This window comes from Bufo bufo, chromosome 1, assembly GCF_905171765.1.
Source record: "Bufo bufo chromosome 1, aBufBuf1.1, whole genome shotgun sequence".
Classification (NCBI taxonomy): Eukaryota; Metazoa; Chordata; class Amphibia; order Anura; family Bufonidae; genus Bufo; species Bufo bufo.
Window position 1 is genome coordinate 442,830,337 of NC_053389.1, and position 22,033 is coordinate 442,852,369.

At 42.8% G+C, this 22,033-nt stretch overlaps 1 protein-coding gene across 2 annotated transcripts in view; it reads right to left on the bottom strand.

Annotated features, from left to right (window-relative positions):
- Positions 1-22,033, bottom strand: part of LOC120979212 — a 433,119-nt gene that overhangs the window by 21,302 nt on the left and 389,784 nt on the right. For both annotated transcript variants that reach the window (XM_040407825.1, XM_040407833.1), the window contains one exon: positions 21,821-21,890. In XM_040407825.1, coding sequence (XP_040263759.1) covers positions 21,821-21,890 — 70 coding nt within the window. The remainder of the gene's footprint in view (positions 1-21,820; positions 21,891-22,033) is intronic.

Sequence of the window (22,033 nt, forward strand, 5' to 3'; positions counted from 1 at the left end):
AAATGTGTAATACCAAGCGTACATTGTATTGTCATGGTGACAGATTCCCTTAAAATTTTCATTTACCAGCAATTTTCTGTTTACTAGCGATAAAAAATGTTATTTCAAACAAAATAAATATTTAAGTATATTTAAATGTAAAAAGAAAGTTTTTTTAATGGTTTCGGTGGGGGGAAGGTGGTACAAGAGAAAGTACCCGCCCCGGGTGCCAAATACCCTGGGCACGCCACTGTCAATGGCATTGAGTGTTGGGTGAATAAAGTTGAACTTGTTTAGCTGAAGTCAGAATGCTGCCTTTCTTCCATACTTTTAGATAGATAGACAGATAGATAGGGGATAGATATGAGATAGATAGATAGATAGATAGATAGATAGATAGATAGATAGATAGATAGATAGATAGATAGATATAGATAGATATTAGATAGATAGATATAGGAGATAGATAGATAGGGGATAGATATGAGATAGATAGATAGATAGATATTAGATAGATAGATAGATATTAGATAGATAGATAGATAGATAGATAGATAGATAGATATACATAGAGAGGAGATAGATAGATAGATAGATAGATAGATAGATAGATAGATAGATAGATAGATAGATAGATAGATAGATAGATAGATAGATAGATAGATAGATACAGATATGAGATAAAGTTACTTTTATTCAACCAGCAAGTAATTTTTTTGACGGGAAATGACATAGGTGTCTCCCAAAAGATAATAAGACGATGTACAAGAGGCATTATTGTGGAAAAAAAAACATCTCTCAGCTTTTATGACTTTTTTTAGTTGTTTCACACTTGTTTGTTATGTATATAATTCCACATGTATTAATTCATAGTTTTGATGCCTTCAGTGTGAATCTACAATTTTCATAGTCAGGAAAATAAAGAAAACTCTTTGAATGAGAAGGTGTGTCCAAACTTTTGGTCTGTACTGTATGTCCTTTCCCGTCAAAAAATTACTTGCTGGTTGAATAAAAGTAACTTTAAGTCAAAATTTGCCAGGAGTATGAATAATTATGGGCAGCACTGTAGATAGATAGATAGATAGATAGATAGATAGATACAGATATGAGATAGATATAGATAGATAGATAGATAGATATGAGATAGATAGATAGATAGATAGATAGATAGATAGATAGATAGATAGATAGATAGATATAGATAGATAGATAATAGATAGATAGATAGATAGATAGATAGATAGATAGATAGATAGATAGATAGATAGATAGATATGAGATAGATAGATAGATAGATAGATAGATAGATAGATAGATAGATAGATAGGTAAATAGATATGACAACTGTGTTCCAGGCAGAAAATAGTAAAAAAAAAAAAAAAAAGCTACAGTGGGTGAGAAGGTGGGTGCAGAGGACAGGTCCTGTGTATTCTCTGCAGGCTTTCTCCCCTCCTGTTAGTCCAGGGTCTGGACTGTCCAGCTGTACCTATTGGGGCACATCAGCTAACAAGCAGCTCTTGTAATTTATTGCAGCACAGAGAGGAGAGAAGGGTCGGCAGCAAATATGTCAGAAGGATGACATTCTGAACTCACCAGTAAACCTCGGGAGCAGGCTAGAGGAGGCTACTACATTCACAGTGCAGGGCCTCCGGTGAGAGAGAGAGAGGAAGGCGGCGGGGCCAAGGTCTGCCTGACTGCTGTGGAGCCGGTGCTATGGATGCAGCACCCAGCTCCTCACTACAGCATAAGGACTCTGTGGGCCACAGTGGGTGGGAGACCAAGGACCAGCACTCCTTGTTGTGCTGTCTGTGCTCTTCTCAGGTGCGGCCACCAGCTCTCTTACACATCTGTCTGGGCAGCTCAGCAAGGGGCCCCATTTAGGGATGGGGGGCTCTGGGCAATTGCCCTGTTTGCCCCCCCTAACGCCGGCCATGATTACCCCCAACACAGCCACCCACACATCTACGTACTTGCTGCCTTGTCTATTCCATGCTGTGCTTTTACAGCTGGAGCTACTATTGCTGCCGCTATTATCCCTACACATCTTGCCTTTTCCACATCCACACTGTACTGCTACTGCTTCCAAATAAAAGGGAGCATTTTTTGAGGCTTGTTTTACTTTAGAACAAGCCACTGTTTCTTCTGACAATTTACATTTGTACGTGTATAAATAGGCATTCTGCCCCCTTTAATGCATCATTTTTGGATGTTTGTGCAGAACAAGCCACTGTTTCTTATGACATTAACATGTGTATGTGTATAAGGGTCCATTCACACGTCTGTGGTGTATTGCGGATCTGCAAATTGCGGATCTGCAATACACCCGGCCGGCACCCCCCATAGAACTGCCTATTCTTGTCCGCAATTGCGGACAAGAAAAGGACATGTTCTATTTTTTTGCAAAGCTGCGGCCCGGAAGTTCGGGGCCGAAGCCCAGAAGTTCGGGGCTGCGCTCCGGAAATGTGGATGTGTAGAGCACATAGTGTGCTTTCCGCATCCCGTTCTGCCCCATTGAGAATGAATGGGTCCGCACCCATTCCCGATATTGCGGAACGGATGCGGACCCGTTTGCGGATGTCTGAATGGAGCCTAAACAATGGCAGGGATCAGATTTCGTTAAGGCAGAATTTTTGGATTCTTGGTCCCAAAAAGCTACTGTTTTTTCCCCATAACACCATGTGTGTTTAAACATCTGCCCCCAATAAGGAAACATTTTTGGAAGGTTTCTAATATTAAAAAGTATACCAAACGCGACGGTGCAGTATGTTTTTAAACACAGTGTTTGTTAACATTGTCAACCATGCACTTATGTACCCATAGCTATACATGTCAGTGTATTATTTGCTATCACTGTTGTTGTATTAAAGAACTTAAAGGATAACTGTCATATATTTTTTTTGGGAGTATTGGATTGTGGTGATTAATATCACCTTGGTGGCCCTATTTCAACTTTTCACTGTGTATTCAATTACCCCTTAATTCCACAGTTTTGTTCCCTTACTGCCTACTTTTACCTGTGCTTAAAATAGGGTTGCTAGGCATGGTCCGTCTATCTGTTGAAGGACGGAGCACGCAGAAGCATGATGCGTGCAAGGTCACATTACTGACAGCCAGGGACTGTAAGGCTCCATTCACACGTCCGCAACGTGTTTTGCTGATCCACGGAGCCGCGGATCCGCAAAACACGGATAGCGGCAATGTGCGTTCCGCATTTTGCGGACCGCACATTGCCGGCACTAATAGAATATGCCTGTTCTTGTCTGCAATTGCGGACAAGAATAGGACATGTTCTATTTTTTGGCGGAACGGAAGTGCGGACCTGGAAGTGCGGATCCGCAATTCCGTGTCCAGGCAGCACATCGTGCTGCCCCATAGGAATGAATGGGTCCACAATTCCGTTCCGTAAAATGCGGAACGAAATTGCGGACGTGTGAATGGAGCCTTAGTAAATGATTAAAGCCAGGTCCTCCCCAGCAGCTGATAACAGTGCCTGGGCTGTGTGCACTTCTCCCTGTCCCTGCGCTTGGCAGACGCTCCCTCACTCAGCAGAGCTGGAGAATGCAGAGTGGAACCAGCGCAGACCAGGGAAGGGAGATCTGCCATCTGCTCAGTGTATAAATGAAAGCAACATGTGGTAAGAGGACCCCTTTGTGCTGCAGGAGTTAAACCCTTTAGGGGGGAGGGCTCTGGTTACTGACACTTTTGGGGGGCTATTGTTACTGGCTAGGGAGGGCAGGCGGGATTAGCCTCAGGGTGAGGGCAGTGGCGGCCATCTTAACTGAATAGTGAAATTGCAGTTTTATGCAGACTGGTTGCTAAGGGCTGAATCTTATTAAATATGGGGTAAGGCCCCTTTCACACAAGCGAGTTTTCCGCGCGGGTGCAAAGCGTGACGTGAACGCATAGCACCCGCTCTGAATCCTGACCCATTTATTTCAATGGGTCTGTGTACATGAGCGTTGTTTTTCACGCATCAGTTCTGCGTTGCGTGAAAATCGCAGCATGTTCTATATTCTGCGTTTTTCACGCAGCCCTGGCTCCATAGAAGTGAATGGGGCTGCGTGAAAAACGCATTACATCCGCAAGCAAGTGCGGGTGCGATGCGTTTTTCACTGATGGTTGCTAAGAGATGTTGTTTGTAAACCTTGCGTTTTTTATCACGCGCGTGAAAAACGCATCAAAACGCATTGCACCCGCGCAGAAAAAACTGATCAACTGAACGCAATCGCAGACAAAACTGACTGAACTTGCTTGCAAAATGGTGCGAGTTTCACTGAACGCACCCTGAACGCATCCGGACCTAATCCGTCACGCTCGTGTGAAAGAGGCCTAAGGGCTCTTTCACACCTGCGTTATTGTCTTCCGGCATAGAGTTCCGTCGTCGGGGCTCTATGCCGGAAGAATCCTGATCAGGATTATCCTAATGCATTCTGAATGGAGAGTAATCCGTTCAGGATGCATCAGGATGTCTTCAGTTCCGGTACGGAACGTTTGTTGGCCGGAGAAAATACCGCAGCATGCTGCGCTTTTTGCTCCGGCCAAAAATCCGGAACACTTGCCGCAAGGCCGGATCCGGAATTAATGCCCATTGGAAGGCATTGATCCGGATCCGGCCTTAAGCTAAACGTCGTTTCGGCGCATTGCCGGAGCCGACATTTAGCTTTTTCAGAGTGGTTACCATGGCTGCCGGGACGCTAAAGTCCTGACAGCCATGGTAAGTGTAGCGGGGAGCGGGGGAGCAGTGTACTTACCGTCCGTGCGGCTCCCCGGGCGCTCCAGAGTGACGTCAGGGCGCCCCAAGCGCATGGATCACGTGATCGCATGGATCACGTCATCCATGCGCATGGGGCGCTCTGACGTCATTCTGGAGCGCCCCGGGAGCCGCACGGACTGTAAGTATACCGCTCCCCCGCTCCTACTATGGCAACCAGGACTTTAATAGCGTCCTGGGTGCCATAGTAACACTGAAAGCATTTGGAAGACGGTTCCGTCTTCAAATGCTTTCAGTACACTTGCGTTTTTCCGGATCCGGAGTGTAATTCCGGCAAGTGGAGTACACGCCGGATCCGGACAACGCAAGTGTGAAAGAGGCCTAAGTCAGTCTAATAGTAACTGATTCTGGAATATCATGTTATTAGTAACTGCATATATAAAAATTGAAATTAGGGTCTAAATGTGACAGTTATCCTTTAAAGAGGGGCAAGATAAAGAGCAAAATTTTGTAAAAAAACACATAAAAAAATATATATAGAAAATAGGTCCTAGGAGGCTCAGAGTGTCATATACCAATTTTCTGGTCATCTGGAGTATATTTGATTCATGTAGAATCAATGTGGACATGATCTGAATTTTTTGAAAAAGTCGACAAATTGGACACAAAACAAATTTCAAGAAGTTCACTCATCTCTAGTTGAGGGGGGCAGCATGGGTCCTGGGTTAAAGCAATTGATTATGACTGATTTAATAATTTCCATGAGACGAACTGCTGCCAAAGTTCATTAGTGTGCAGTAACAAAAGACATACTGAAAAAAAAAAATCACTAGTATGGACGTTTCAGGAACAGTTTTTTCTCTTTTTGAGCAATGGTAGTAACTCCTTTAAGAAGTGCAGAACTTGAAAGGAACGCTCAACATGATATGAAAGGGTCTGATTTGACATATATGTGTGCAAATGTTTGTGATTCCCTTACTCAAAGCTTCACTCTAATTGTACATGTTCAGTTGGTAATATTAGAATGCTTCTCATTTAAAGAAGCCTTTAATTTTACTGTGGTTAAAACTAATAGTCCTTTGCTTTCATTCTTCTACTTTTTACCCTTCATTTTCTTTTTGTGTCTGCACCTGTTTGCACCACTTTCACAATCAATTTAAAAATGATGGGTAATCTTCTGGCATTAACCGTGGTGTGTGATAATATGCTGCTTGGTCTGAAGAATAATTACTAAGACCAGATCAACGGAGAACAGAACATTCTCAATGTGCTTTCCATTCATGTTTCACATTGTCCACTGTAAAGAAAGAAGTTTTCTTAATATTTAGGTTAAAAACAATTGTTGCATCAGCTTGTGACATAAAATAGAAGCTGTCAAAGAAATTTCACATGGATAGAGTCAGGGAAAAAAGACCTCCTGAAGTATAAAAAAAAGTATAATGGAAAAAAAATACAAAACAAAAAGATATACAAAATAATCTACCCAGACATCCTAAGAAAATGCCTAAAGACGTTACAGAACAAAACCATGGACACTGAGACAGATATCTGTATAGAAGATATTAGATTAGACTTGATTTGGGACACTGTGGCATCTAGATTTTCCTGGCTATATACGACATTACCTAGAGTCCTGCTTTACAAATAAACCCAGTAACCTGCATTCTATATATTAAGTCAGTGTTTTGTTGTAACAGGACCAGTAAGTCCAATCCGAATAAAAGACATCAATTAGGTCTCAGTGCCCCCACAGCCCCAGAGCACTCATGAGCGTGGACTGCTGCTGTGCCCTATTTTAGGTGACAGATGCAGACTATATGTAATAAGTGTTAGCTTGTAAATGGGTAGCTGTACAATATATTAACCGAAATGTAGTGCACATAAGCTAAAAATATGTTCAGTTTTCATTAGCTTGCTTCAGTATTAAATGTTGTCATTTTATGTGGATTCAGCACAGAATGGGAGGAAATGGAATTTAGAGACATGGTGATTGCAGTATAAAGACAGTAAATTACAGAAAAAATGTCTATCTTTATACAGCTCCTGGAAATATCAGTTGTGTTTCATGAAGGGCTATTTCAGGAGCCCCACAGATTGCTGATGCAGCAGCATTACAAATGATAGTGAAGTTTAATAAAACTCTGCGCACTGCATCACTTTGCTGCTTGGGAGGAACATATAGATAAACCTGTTCATCTGAGTTCACGAGGAATATCATACCAGAACTACTAGAATAAGGCTACTTTCACACTAGCGTTGTTTTAATCCGGCGTTCAATTCCGACACCGGAACTGCCCACCGGATCCGGAAAAACGTGTGAAAAAACGGATTACATTTGAATCCTGATCAGGATTTTGATCACAATGAAAAAATGCATTGGAAAAAACGGATCCGCCATTTATAGACTTTAACTTTTTTTTAACATTTTTCGGGTTTAACATGCAAAAGCCGGATCCGGTTTGACTGAACACACAGCGCCGGATCCGGCGTTAATGCAAGTCAATGGGAAAAAGACCGGATCCGGCGTTCAGTCAAAGTGTTCAGGATTTTTGGCCGGAGGTAAAAATACAGCATGCTACGTTTTTCTGAAAAGCCTGATCAGTCAAAAAGACTGAAGTGAAGACATCCTGATGCATCCTGAACGGATTACTCTCCATTCAGAATGCATTAGGATAAAACTGATCAGTTCTTTTCCGGATTTGAGCCCCTAGGACGGAACTCAGCACCGGAAAAGAAAAACGCTAGTGTGAAAGTACCCTAAGGTGTTTATATGTTAGGTTTCTTCAGCACAGAGAATGTACTGACATTTTATAGGGAATAGATGGTAATAATTGCATCAAATTATTCTACATTATAAATTATTCTATAGGGTAAACGAAACTGCATTGTGACAATGTGCACACTTTCATTTTATGTATAACGGATCTTGTATGAAATATGAAATGGTTAAAGTTACATTAAAGTGAGAAACATGCACATCACAACTGCCTTTGTCTTCACTACTGCATCTGTCATTAGGACTGTCTCTGACATCACCACTGCCTCTGACCTCACTACTGCCTCTGTCATTACAACTGCCTCTGCCATCACTACTGTCTGTCATAACTACTGCCTCTGATACCATTACTGCCTCTATCATCAGAATTGCTTCTATTATCACTGCTGACTGCCATCATTACTGCCTCTGTCTCTACTACTGCATCTGTCATGACTACTGCCTCTAACCTCACAACTGCCTTTGTCATCCCTTCTGCCTCCGTCATCACAACTACCTATGACATCACTACTGCCTCTAACATCACTACTGCTTCTGACATCACTACTGCCTCTGATGTCACAATTGCCTTTGTCATTACTTCTGCTTCTGTCATCACAACTACCTCTGACATCACTACTGTCTCTGATATCACTTCTGCCTTTGTCATTACAACTACCTCTGTCATCACTGCTGCATCTGTCATTACAACTGCCTCTGACATCACTACTGCCTCTGACATCACTACTGCCTCTGACATCACTACTGATTCTGACATCACTACTGCCTTTGTCATCATTTCTGCCTCTGACATCACTACTGTCTCTGACATTGCTACTGCCTCTGACATCACAACTGCCTTTGTCATCACTTCTGCCTATGTCATCACAACTACCTCTGACATCACTACAGCCTATGACATTGCTACTGCCTCTGACATCACAACTGCCTTTATCATCACTTCTGCCTTTGTCATCACAGTTATCTCTGTCATCACTGCTGCCTTTTGCCATCACTACTTCTTCTGTCATTACTGCTGCCTTCTGCCATCAATACTTCTCCCGTCATCACAATTGCCTCTGACATCACTACTGCCTTTGTCTTCTCTATTGTCTTTGTCATCACAATTGCCTTTGTCATCACAACTACTGCCATCATTACTGTCTTTGACATCACTGCTGTTTTTGTCATTAAAAATGCCTCACTACTGCCTTACCATCACTACTGTCTGTCATCATAATTGCCTCTATCATCACTTCTGCCTTTTGCCATCACTACTGTTCCTCCACCCAAACCCCTGTTTTACAAAGATCGGCCAGGAGCACCAACTGGACTGAAGCCCACCAGATCCATGAGAAATATCAGTATTAATGTCAAAAACACCATTAACCTAAACCCAATCCAGTAGGGAAAAGGGAGTAGGAAATATACAAGAACAGTCAAATTGTAAATACCAAACCCTGCTCCCAGTCCTGTGAAAGATGAGAGAGTATCAAGGGAAGAATGCCCATGTCTGAATTAAATAAACATCAGCTGCATATAACACCAAGACTGGACGCAGGAATCAGGTAACATAAAGATAAATGGTAGTCATGAGCACAATAGTCAGTATAAATTACCCATGGTGGACAAAAGGCCCGGGGCTCCCGGCACTACTGCTACCTCGATGCGTGTTTCGCCATCCCACTGGCTTCGTCAGGAGGCTAAAGTATACTGGTATGTTTTGGGGTATATATATATATATATATATATATATCAAAGAATGCACCTAAAGTTAATAGAGGACGCATGCACGGCATGATTAGGAGGCCCGCATCACAATAGCATGCCCACACACCACGTAGCGTACATCCAGGAAGTGGATGACGCATGGTGCGGGGCATCGCCCCAGGCCCATCACCATGGGACGAGCAACACGGAGCGCTCCATGATGCGGCCACTCACAGATTCAGACTTCTCACCCTGGGTTGAACGTATCCCGTGCATGGCAGGTGGAGAAAAAGACGCACCGTTTGATTTTATATGCATTCATTTGTTTTAAACTTTGTAAGTACAATTAAAAAAAAGCGTGATTATAAAAACCCTTGCGGTACTTCACTATGTTGGGTTGTCTTAGGAGACAAGAAGTCTGACTGGAGAGAAAGTCCCATTGTTTATCCAGTGATTAATTGCATGGAAAATAGGCTCTGTGTGCCTTCGAATACTGATACTTCCATTGTGGATTTAGGAGCTGCTCGGTCTTTTGCATAATATGGAGACTTAAAAGACTATCTTACTATCTTTAACCACGGGGGTTGGCAGGTGGACCCACGAGGTGGCAATCGCACTACAAACTCATAAAAGGGAGAGACTTGGCCAGTTGTGAGAGTTACTGATACCCGTGAGTCAGGGGTAAACCCAGAAGATTGGCCTTGTTCAGGAGGTAGGCCAGAACCCTGGGAACCTGAGGCTGAATGGCCAGCAGTAGGGGTGACCGCCACTTCAGTGGAAGAGGGGGAGACAACCCTGCTAAGTGTATTGGTGGGATACGTGGAGGACTTGCCACCGGGTCCTCAGTTGGCAGACCTCAATGTCTCCGGGGAAAATTTCAGTACAGCACAACACCGGGATCCAACGCTATCCCGAGCCTGGGAGAACGTGGTAATAATTGATGGTGAACCACAACAACCTGGGGCTGAGTTGATGTTTCCCCGTTTTGATGTTCATCAGAATATACTGTATCGGGTAAACCAGCTGCGGGGTGAACATATTAAACAGTTGGTGGTGCCCCAAGCTTATCGCAAACTTGTGTTAGAGTTAGCCCACCAACATGTTCTCGGGGGTCATCTGGGAATGCAGAAAACACAGGACCGGATATTACAATGGTTTTACTGACCCAGTGTGTTTAGAGAGGTGGACGAGTTTTGCAAGTCTTCCCCGACCTAGCCCCCAACACCTTTTCCACAGTAACTTAGTACCTCTCCCGATCATCGAGGTACTGTTTGAGCGAATCGCTATGGACCTCATAGGTCCAGTACCGAAGTCCACTAGAGGACACCAACACATCTTGGTCGTCCTAGATTACACCACTCGGTATCCGGAGGCGGTGCCACTGTGACATACATCGGCCAAACTTATAGCTAAAGAGTTAATGGAGATGTTTTCCCGAGTGGGGCTACCTAAAGAGGTTCTGACTGACCAGGGGACCCCTTTTATGTCCAAGGTCATGAGGGAACTCTGTAAGTTGCTGCACATCAAACAGCTACGGACGTCCGTTTATCATCCGCAAACTGACGGCCTGGTAGAAAGGTTTAACCAAACATATTAAAAAGAGTGGTGTCTAAGGATGGAAAGGACTGGGACCTCCTTCTGCCCTATCTTATGTTCGCAGTGCGAGAGGTGCCCCAGGCCTCTACTGGGTTCTCGCCCTCCGAACTACTATATGGCAGACATCCTCGTGGCCTGTTGGACATAGCCAAAGAGGCGTGGGAGCAACAACCCACCCCATATAAAAGTGTCATTGAGTACGTTACCAAGATGCAAGATCGGATAGAGACAGTGTTGCCTCTTGTTAGGGAGCATATGGAGGCAGCTCAGCGAGCCTAGAGTCGGGTCTATAATTGGCAGGCTCGGGTCCGGATCTTTAACCTGGGTGATCGGGTTTTGGTTCTGGTGTCGACCGTAGACAGTAAGTTCCTGGCTAGGTGGCAGGGGCCCTACGAGGTTTTCGAGAAAATTGGAGATGTAAACTACAAGGTACACCAGCCTGGGCGGCGAAGCAGGTTTACCATGTGAATTTACGCAAACCATGGAAAGATAGGGAAACCTGAACAGAAGACAGTCCGTGGCCGGGTTTACTAGGAGAAGAGGTACCGGCCCCTCTGTCTGATGCAAGAGAGATGGCTGCCACAGTAAAAATTGCTGACAGCCTCTCCTGTAAACAGACTTAGGAGGCCAGGGAGTTTGTTAGTCGGAACACGGATGTGTTCTTGGACCTCCCTGGATGCACTTCCATAATCCAGCACAACATTGTCACTGAGCCTCAGGCAAAAGTCTGATTAAAACCATACCGGGTGCCCGAAGCTCGGCGACAAGCCATCTTGGAGAAAGTGCAGCTAATGCTGCAACTAGACTTTATTGAGGAGTCTAAAAGTGAGTGGGCCAGTCCTATAGTTTTAATACCCAAACCAGATGGGACGTTACGGTTCTGTAACGATTTTCGTAAATTAAACAATATTTCCAAATTCGATGCGTATCCCATGCCCCCGGTGGATGAGCTTATCGAGAGGTTAGGACCTCACCAAAGGGTTCTGGCAGGTACCCTTGACGGAGGCTGCCAAAGAGAAAACTTCCTTCATCACACCAGAGGGGCTGTAACAATATAAGGTGTTACCCTTTGGTCTGCATGGTGCCCCTTCAACTTTTCAATGACTTATGGACATTGTGCTTCGTCCACATCGTCGGTACGCTTCGGCTTACCTGGACGATATTGTCATCCACAGTACCGACTGGGAAAGTCACCTACCCAAAGTTCAGGCCATAGTGGACTCCCTTCGGAAGGCTGGACTAACCGCTAACCCCAAAAAATGTGCGATAGGGTTAGAGGAGACGAAATACCTTGGGTATGTCATTGGGTGCGGAGTCATGAAACCCAAGTGAACAAAATAGAGGCGATACGGAATTGGCCCCGATCTGTCACTACTAGGCAAGTAAAGTCGTTCTTGGGAATGGTGGGCTATTACATGAGGTTTGTCCCCCACTTTGCTACGGTGGCCGCACAATTGACAGGGCTCTTGAATGGATTCTCTGGGATGATCAGGGGGAAGGGGCTTTCTCCACTTTGAAGTCGGCCCTGTGCGGGTCCCCGGTTTTGGTGACGCCCGACTTCAAAAAGGAATTTATAGTACAGACCTATGCCTCCGAAGTAGGCCTCGGTGCTGTACTGTCATAGGAAATCAATGGGGAGGAGCATCCCATTGTCTTCCTCAGCCGTAAGCTCCCCCCAGTCGAGACCAGGTACAGTATAGTGGAGAGAGAGTGCCTGACTATCAAGTGGGCACTCAAGTCCCTCTGTTATTATTTGTTGGGGAGAAAATTCCGCCTGGTAACCCACCACTCCCCTCTCAAGTGGATGAGCCAGGCCAAAGACAGAAATACTTGGGTCACCAGATAGTTCCTTTCCCTACAGAACTTTAAATTGACAGTGGAACAAAGGGCAGGCTGGTTGCAGGGAAACGCAGATGTCCTGTCCCGAGTACATTGTCTGGTGAGTGTTCAACCCCCATGGTTGAACAAAGGGGGGGGGGGGGTATGTGACACAGTGAGGGGAATGGTTTGGGAAAACAGGTATTTTCCTCCTAGCGTGTGCTGCTGGGCTGATTTGCAGCCAGGTGGGGTCAAATATCGGACTGGATTTTAATAGCTGATCTGGGTTTTTGGCAGCACCTGGCTGTCCTTAAATAGGCAGCTGGGCTCAGCAGCAGGATCTCTGTGTTGGGATCTGAGGCTTGGTGCCAGGTTGGAGGGCTGAGACCCATGGGCCGAGGAAAGAGGCCCCCTAAAGCCTTCCGTGGACAGCTGGAGGCAGAACTAACATCAAGGAGACTTGTCTTATATGAACTTTCCAATTTGTGTGAAGTAACACCAAGATGTACTTTCCATTGTGTGTGAAGTAAACACCAAAAAAGTAACGCATTGTTTTGTGCATTTGCCTCAAGTGTGAATAAAACACTGAAGTTTGGCGTTAAGAACTTGTCTTTTGCCTCTGTACTGCGTCCGCTTAATCTATCTACCAGAGCGAAACTCCACAGTATATGAGCAAGGTGGGTGTTGTAGTAATCCTCCTCTCTATCTTTCCAAAGTCTTTCTCCCTTCAGAATCTAAGCCTGGCAATAAGGTACTTGCAAACTTGTCTGTAATTCCCAGGTGAGGGATACAAGATTAAGACACGGTAGTCCAGACCAAGTCAAAGTGTGGAAGGGTGTCTTAGCAATGTTCCTCTCACTACAGTAAAGCCTTCAATAGCAAAGACCTTACTGACTGACTCCACTTCTCAGCCTTGCAGTTCTGGACCTTCTAGTTCTTCCTTTCTCTCTTTATCTGGAGTACTGTGAAGTAGAGATAGTTTTCTCTTTGTGGATCTCTCAGAAACATTAATTCTCTGAGATGCAGGCCTCGCCCTTTGGGGGATGAACACATGTGGCTTTTGTCACTTCCTCAGCTAATACACTACTCACTAACTGACTGAATTAGGGAAAGACTTAAGTCCAACTCCTAGCTTCCTACAGTGGATTATTAACCTGCCTGATCCATACAGATGTATACTGTGTTGCAATACATTAGAATATTATACAAGAAAGATTTGAAAGTACCCTATTCTGGAATACTGCAATATAAGTCTTTATAGTGGTTTTCAATATAAATATGTGACTCAAAAAACTCAAACCAAAGTTTCCATTTAGAGCGAAAAATCAACTTATTGAGTTAAATAACTATTATTATCTTATTCATTAGTTTCATTAGCTTTTTAGCTGTTTTTATTAATTAACTTATTTACTCTATGGTGTGTATGCCATACAATATTGCTGCTATTTGGAAACTGTCAATAAGCAGGCTAGCTGTTGCTCTCAGATCCAATGCAAATGCTATTTAGGATATTTTGTGGTCTGTCAATGCTCTAATCATATTAATGATAGCTGTTGATGAGCCACTGAAAGTCCATTTTCACTTGCTTGATGGACAAAGCTCTTAATCCGGCCATTCTCAATTTGGATCAACCCTAATAAGGAGATCAGGACCACATGACCACCTACACAACAGCAAATATATTTAAAGGCGTTTTTCAGGGCTTAAAAATTGATGGCTATCCTTAGAAGAGGTCATCAATAGCTGAATGATAGGGGTTCAATTCAACCCCCAATCAGCTGTTGGAAGGGGCCATGGTATTGGAGGCAGCACTGTGGCCCCGTCCTCAGCTTGTGACAGTGCCCAACAACCATATGCGATACCATGCACAGTCACTATACAATGTATTGTATTGTGTTTGGTACACTATAAAGTGGTTGCAGCACTCATCCAAGCTCCATGGCCCCTTCAAACAGCTGATCAGTGAGGGTGCTGGGATTTGGACCCCACTGATCAGATATTGATGAACTATTCTAAGAATAGGTCAGCAATATTTAAGTTCTAGAAAACCGCTTTAAGTTCCTTGAATGTGACCACATGGTCCCACTTAAGTGCAAAAACGCGTTTGGGAGGGGCATGCCTTGGTTTGTATTCTCAAGGCATCTATTAAACCCCAAGTTAAAGATATCTTTCCTGTGGCAGGATCCTTTTCAGATGGATGTAAACTTGAATTTTACTTTAAATAATCATTTTCTTGATTATACCCAATATGAATGCCTATGAAGTACAAAATGAGTGGAAAACTAAAATTATTCAGAAGCCTGTTTCATGTATTTTTTGTTGTATTCGCTTTTCCTGTGTTGTATTCAGCACAGAAGCTCTGAGCCTGGTGCTTAAGAAAAAGTTTTCTTAACGGGAGACCTGGCTAATTGTAGTCACACCAGACAAATAGTAGTTGTAAAAAAGTTGCTTCTTTGCTGACATTCTTTTGCTGTGGTTGGGCAACAAATTAAGTCTACGGTTCAAGGAAACGGGAATCGACGAGCTGTAATTTTTGCAATTCAGCAACATAAAAGAAGAAAACAAAGGGGGAAAATTGTAGTACATTGATGTGGTACTGCCAGTTAAATTGAGATCCTTGCACCCCATTGAGTTATCAGTGTGTCCATTACAGTCTTATTAAAATGGTAATGATTGTATACAAGACTTGGACAGCACCTGTCAGCATTATAGTCTTCACTTCCGTGCTTCATGATCTCCATTTAAGCTGCACAGCAGTTGTTTTAGTGAAGCACAGTTCTATCTGAGATGTCAGAAGGATGAGAAGTATGTTCTACAATATAAGATACATATAAGGCTGAGTTATCACATATAGGAGTTTATTCTAAATGTCAATCAAAATGAAGACTATTGATTATCAATATTATAAGCACCACACATATATTAATGAAATACGGGTTTAATAAACAAGGGTGAAGATAAATGTTGTCTCTTCCAGATCTGGAGACTGATGAGACAGTGAGGATAATCTATATGCTATATTGTATGATGTATAACCTTTCAGATTTTTTACAACTTTGAAGCAACATTTTTACACACAAGATATTTATGTACCTGTTCTAATGCTATGTGTCATTTAATGAATGGCAGTGTGCTAGTACCATAAATTGTAGCTGTCAGCAGCAAGATCAGAACATGAAAGGCTTCTGATTGTTTTGGTCTCCGTAATTCATAGGGATAGTGCACAGAGTAATGTCACAGTACAGGAATAATACACACTGTGATGTCACAGTACAGAAATAATACACATGGTGTATTATGATCACCGCCACAGTAGAGTGATAGTGCACACAGTGATGTCACAGTACAGAAATAATACACATGGTGATCTCACAGTACAGGGATAGTACACACTGTGATGTCACAGTACAGAAATAATACACATGGTGATCTCACAGTAGAGTGATAGTGCACACAGTGATGTCACAGTACAGAAATAATACACATGGTGATCTCACAGTACAGGGATAGTACACACTGTGATGTCATTGTACAGTAAAAATACACTTGGTTATCTAACAGCACATAAATAATACACGTGATCTCACATAACTGAGATAATGCACATAATGATGTCACAGTACAGAAATAATACACATGGCCGATCTCACAGTACAGGTATAGTGAACATAGTAATCTCACAGTACACAAAAAACCAAAGTGAAAAAATCCGCAGCACTCGCCAATGAGGTGAAAAAAAAATCTGTTGATTTATTCAAGCAGCATAATCACAGCGACGTTTTGACCGGGGTTGGTCTTTCTCAAGTCTTGAGAAAGACCAAGCCCGGTCGAAACGTCGCTCTGATTATGCTGCTTGAATAAATTGAACTGAATTTTTTTTCACCTCATTGGCGAGTGCTGCAGATTTTTTCACTTTGGATATTTAATGGGACCCCTAGCCTCAATCTCTACCTGTGTGCACCATAAATTGACTTTCAACAATCGGTAAATCTACTCCCAGATTGGGATTGGTGGTGCTGTTCCTTCAATATTTTCTTTACAGTACAGAAATAATACACATGGTGATCTCAAAGTACAAGGATAGTACACTCAATGATGTCACAGTACAGTAAAATACACTTGGTGATCTCATAGTACATAAATTATATATGTGGTGATCTCACAGTACAGGGATTGTACACACTGTCATGTCACAGAACATAAATAATATACATGGTGATCTCACATAACCGGGATAATGCACATAATAATGTCACAGTACAGAAATAATACATGTAGTAATCTCACATTAGGGGGATGGTACCAGTGGTGGATTATAATAGGGTTGTTCAGGTCGGTAGCCCCGGGCCCGGCATCCCTGGGGGGCCCAACGCCGACCCAAACGCCCACATACTGCGGCGGGGCACGGGAGCGAATAGTTCCCTGCCCCTCCGCCGATCACCGCCATAGGCTTCAGGTCTAGTAGGCCTGAGGCTTATGCGGTAGTGAAATCCCGATGCAGGCGTGCGTGATGACGTCATCGCGCGCCTGTGCCGGGAGGGACGCAGGACAATAAAAAATGTGCCTCTGCCTCACCATGCCGGACACAGGAAAGTATTAGCTTTTAATTTTTCTTTTGTTTCTGTGTATGCCAACTTTGGGGGGGCAGAGGAGGACATGGGGCAGTGTGGTAGCAAATCAGTTTAGGGGGGGCAGATTATTAAATGGGGCAAATTACTTCATGTGGGGCAGATTATTACTTGGGGCAAATTACCTCAGGGGGTGCAGTGTGGGGGCAAAATACTTCAGGGGGTGCAGTGTGGGGGCAAATTACTTCATGGGGCAGTGTGGGGGCAAATTACTTCAGGGGGTGCAGCATGGGGGCAAATTACTTAATGGGGCAGTGTGAGGTAAATTACTATATTTGGGCAGTAAGGGGCAAATTACTATATGGGGGTAGTGTGGGAGAAATTACTATATGGGGTAGTGTGGGGGAAATTACTATATGGGGTAGTGTGGGGGAAATTACTATATGGGGTAGTGTGGGGGAAATTACTATATGGGGGCAGTGTGGGGGAAATTACTACATAGGGCAGTGTGGGGGAAATTACTATATGGGGCAGTGAGGGGGAAATTACTATATGGGGGCAGTGTGGGGGAAATTATTATATGGGGTAGTGTGGGGGGAATTACAATATGGGGCAGTGTGGGGGAAATTACTATATGGGGGTATTGTGGGGGAAATTACTATATGGGGTAGTGTGGGGGAAATTACTATATGGGGTAGTGTGGGGGAAATTACTATATGGGGCAGTAAGGGGGAAATTACTATATGGGGGCAGTGTGGGAGAAATTATTATATGGGGTAGTGTGGGGGAAATTACTATATGGGGCAGTGTGGGGGAAATTACTATATGGGGTAGTGTGGGGGAAATTACTAAATGGGGGTAGTGTGGGGGCGTTTCTATTAGGGGACATTATTTTTGGGGACACTATACAGGCATTATTACCTGGAGCACAATATAGGGTGTTATTATTACTGGGGGCACTCTAGGGGACATTATAACTGCTGTAGACACTATAGGGACCTTTGGGGAAATTTATCAAACTGGTGTAAAGTAGAACTGGGTTAGTTACCCATAGCAACATATTTCACCTTTCATTTTTCACAGCTCCTTTGGAAAATTAAAGGTGGAATCTGATTGATTGCTAAGGGCACCTAAGCCAGTTGTACTTTACACCAGTTTGATAAATGACCCCAATTATGAGAAATTTAACGTTTCTGTGTAACAAACTCTGTAGAGACGAGATGCGGCTGAAAGAATTTGTCATGGCGGTCTGGGTCAAACGGAGGAGAAGAGGAAAGAGAAGATCTACATGACAGGAGATGTCACTGGATGTAACAGGTATGTGATGTTGTATTCCCCTATATGTAGAGCTGGCTCACTACTGTGACCTTTGTCTCATCTTCTCCTCCAAGTCTTTTTTTTTTAATCATAATCGTATGTATTTAAAATTTGGCAACTAAAATTTAAATTTGTCACCTGCAGTCCTATGTAACAGCCCAGATAACAGTGATAACTTTCTGTGTGCAGATAATGTAGTAGATGTTCCATGCAGTCCTATGTAACACCGCACATAACACAATAGTTCACAGTGTTATGTGGGGTGTTACATAGGACTGCAGGTAACATCTATGAAATCTGTAGTCAGAGTGTTATGAGATGGTGGGGGTCTGACTCCTGGCACCCCCACCAATCAGCTGTTTGAGGAGACCGCGATGTTTCAGTGAGCGCCGCAGTCTCTTTGCTCCTTACCAAGCACAGCTCTGTCCATTTGATAGCACTCTGCTTGGTATTACAGATCAGACCCAATCACTCAGATAAGACAGAGCTGCACCTAGACCATGTGAACGATGTCATATGGCCTAGGAAGAGACTTTGGCGTTTACGAAGCACCGCAACCTCTTCATACAGAAAAAAAACTAAAACTAAAATGGAGGGGCCCGAGTTGGATAGACAGCCCCGGGCCTAACATGCACTTAATCTGCCCCTGGATGGCACACACAGTGATGTCACAGTACAGAAATAATACACATGGTGATCTCACAGTACAGGGATGGCGCACACAGTGATGTCACAGTATAGAGATGCATACCATAGCATAGAAATAACGCACACAAAAATGTCACCATGAAGTTGTGACATCACAGGAAATTAAAAATATAATGATGTCACATACACACCTAATGTGCACATTATGTTATAGTCAGGGATAAAACAAAAAATAATGCTGCAGAGAAGGGAGCGTGCACTCTCCAGGTGGGACCATGTGGCCCAATGAAAAACTAGACTGGTTCCACAATCTATTTTCTGCTCCCCATGCACATTACAGACATGCTACAGTATAGATTATTAATATATTTATGTCAGTTTTCTGGCATCCATACAATGAAAAATATGGTGTTGGGTGGAGTTCTAGAACACTATTAACGATTTGCTTGCTTGTTCAGCTCAAGCATCTCAACACAATCATACTTTTGTAAAAAATAAAAATAATAATAATAATAATAACTAGATCAATATAGTAGACATACAGAATAGTTATCAATCACAGAATAAAATACTCTGTACATAATGCTTATCGATGGCAGGACTACATTCAATTCCCTACAGGGTTCTTACTGGATCTCTCCCTCTTGTAAAGGGAGCAATTGTGATAATGTCCTATTAGAGAATTTGCTCATAAAGGAATTCCCTCATATAATATTTAAAGCTACTCCAAGTCAGACATTTATTTTACACTGAAATGATAGGAGGCATATATATGATATACTGTATATGCCTCTAGGTAATTGTACAGTTTGATATTTGCTTAATCCACTCTCAAATGGGACCCCTGTAAGTAAATACACTTTAAAAGTCTAAAGAAACTTTAGCATTCACACAATAAAAACAAAAACACTAAATTAAAAAGAATCTGCAAACTAATATACTTGCAGAATAAAACAAGGTAAAGATTTTAGGCAGGGACTCAAATTTAATTTAAACAATCAAATTTGCCTTTCAAAAACTCCCCAAGGAAATCAGTTTAAATGCTGTCTTTGTCTACTCTCCCATCCCCGAACCCTTCCCCCAACAAAGTACACATACGCACACAAAAAAAGCTGTTTAAAGGCTGCCAAGCATCCTTCTCTTTGTGACATGCAGCATGAATCCAGGACAAAAAACATATGCTAGTGAACAGCATGCATAATATTAGACAGCACTGCCCATTGCCCTCATCAGCTCCATGCCATGATGGTCTTACAGTCACTACAGAGGCAGAACATCAGCTACAGTACCATTCTTTTCTTAGTACATTCATTGCAAATTGCTTAGGCTGGAGCATTATTGTCAAGCTGACTTTAACAAAATGAATTTAGTAAAGATGCTTCACTCATAAATATCACATATTAATCAGTTTATATAAATGGTATTTACAATGCTAGTAAAACTTTCCTGATGCAGAAAGGCCTTGGTGCAAACAGAAAGCCATAAAAGAGGAAACTGAATGCATGTTAAGAGGTTATCACAAGCTATGCCATCCCTTTATGATAGTGGGGGTTTTAGGCTGACCATGCACATTATAGGCTGCAAATACTGGAGAAAAGAAAGATGAGGCTTGTTGATATGTCCGATCCTTTCTTCTGGTTGGAGATAGATTGCTGCTGTTGTCTGGCAAATAAGCACCTTTCTATTAAAATAAGCAGGTGGCTTAAAGGGGTTTTCTGGAAATAATATTTTTAACAGATATGCTCATGTAGTTGCTTACCTCATGTACATCTTCCCCATGCTTTTTAAAAAAATTTGGACTCTCCTGACCAGTTTTCTTTATGTAACCTAATCACTCTGGTTTGTTTCCATCCTGTATATACAACTTCCTGTTCTATATCCAACCAAACCCATGATGCACTTCTCCTTTCTCTACCACAGCTCCAGCCCCACCCCTAACAATGCTCAGCTAGTTTATAGCCCCTCCCACACAGCTACTTCATAGCTCCCTACCACCCAGATAGTTACATAGACACTCCCCTATCACTGCCCATGTTTCTGCTTTGACCGGCCCATGGACATAACATCACAGAAAATAAGAGAGCTGCATGGACATGGTCATATGACTACAGCTAAGCACCGAAGATAGCGGCAAGGTGCGGCTTTCATCTGGCAAAAACATTGCTGGTGCAGTCACTTAAATCATCGTTTCTGCTGTCCGGAAACAACAAATGTGTATGGGGATGAGCAATAGCTACAAGCTTGTCTCCATACTTGGGAGGTAATCAGTGCATGTAAATGCAACTCTCACCTCCTACGACAAGAAAGCAATCATTTTGAATGAACAGTTCATTCCTGATAATTGCCTGCTGTGTCAGCTCGTGTAAAGGGGCTTTTAGTGTACAAGTTTATGGGGAGGTCGGGGAAGACAGCTGTAGAGTATAGACTGATAGTTATCTATTGTGTATGGTTAGATTTTGTCTACCTGAATACTTTTCATTTTTTTATAGGGCAATTAGTGTTTCCTTATTATTTGACACTGGAGCGGATTGTTTAGGTTTTATATATAAAGGTCTCAGAGAAACAAAAGAATGAGTCTTTATTACAGAGTTGTAGTTCATGGCCTTCCACGCCAGACAAACTGACCACCAAGGAGTGTGTGAGTCTGAAAACGGTAGTGCTATAGTTTAGTGTACTGCTGTTCCGAACTCACTGGTGATGAGGTCAATGGATTCTTACCTTAGCCTTATACATTTTCAGCTCCAAGGCCTTGAAGTCCATATGATCAATCAATGATCTCATGAAAGAACTGAAAAACATTGAGTGAAAATATTTAATACTGGAATATATGTTGAATATTTCAATACCAACTCATACAAGTACACAGACAGAAAGTACATTTTCAGCCATGATAAGGTTCTGTAGATCTACACTTGTGAAACACAACTCAGT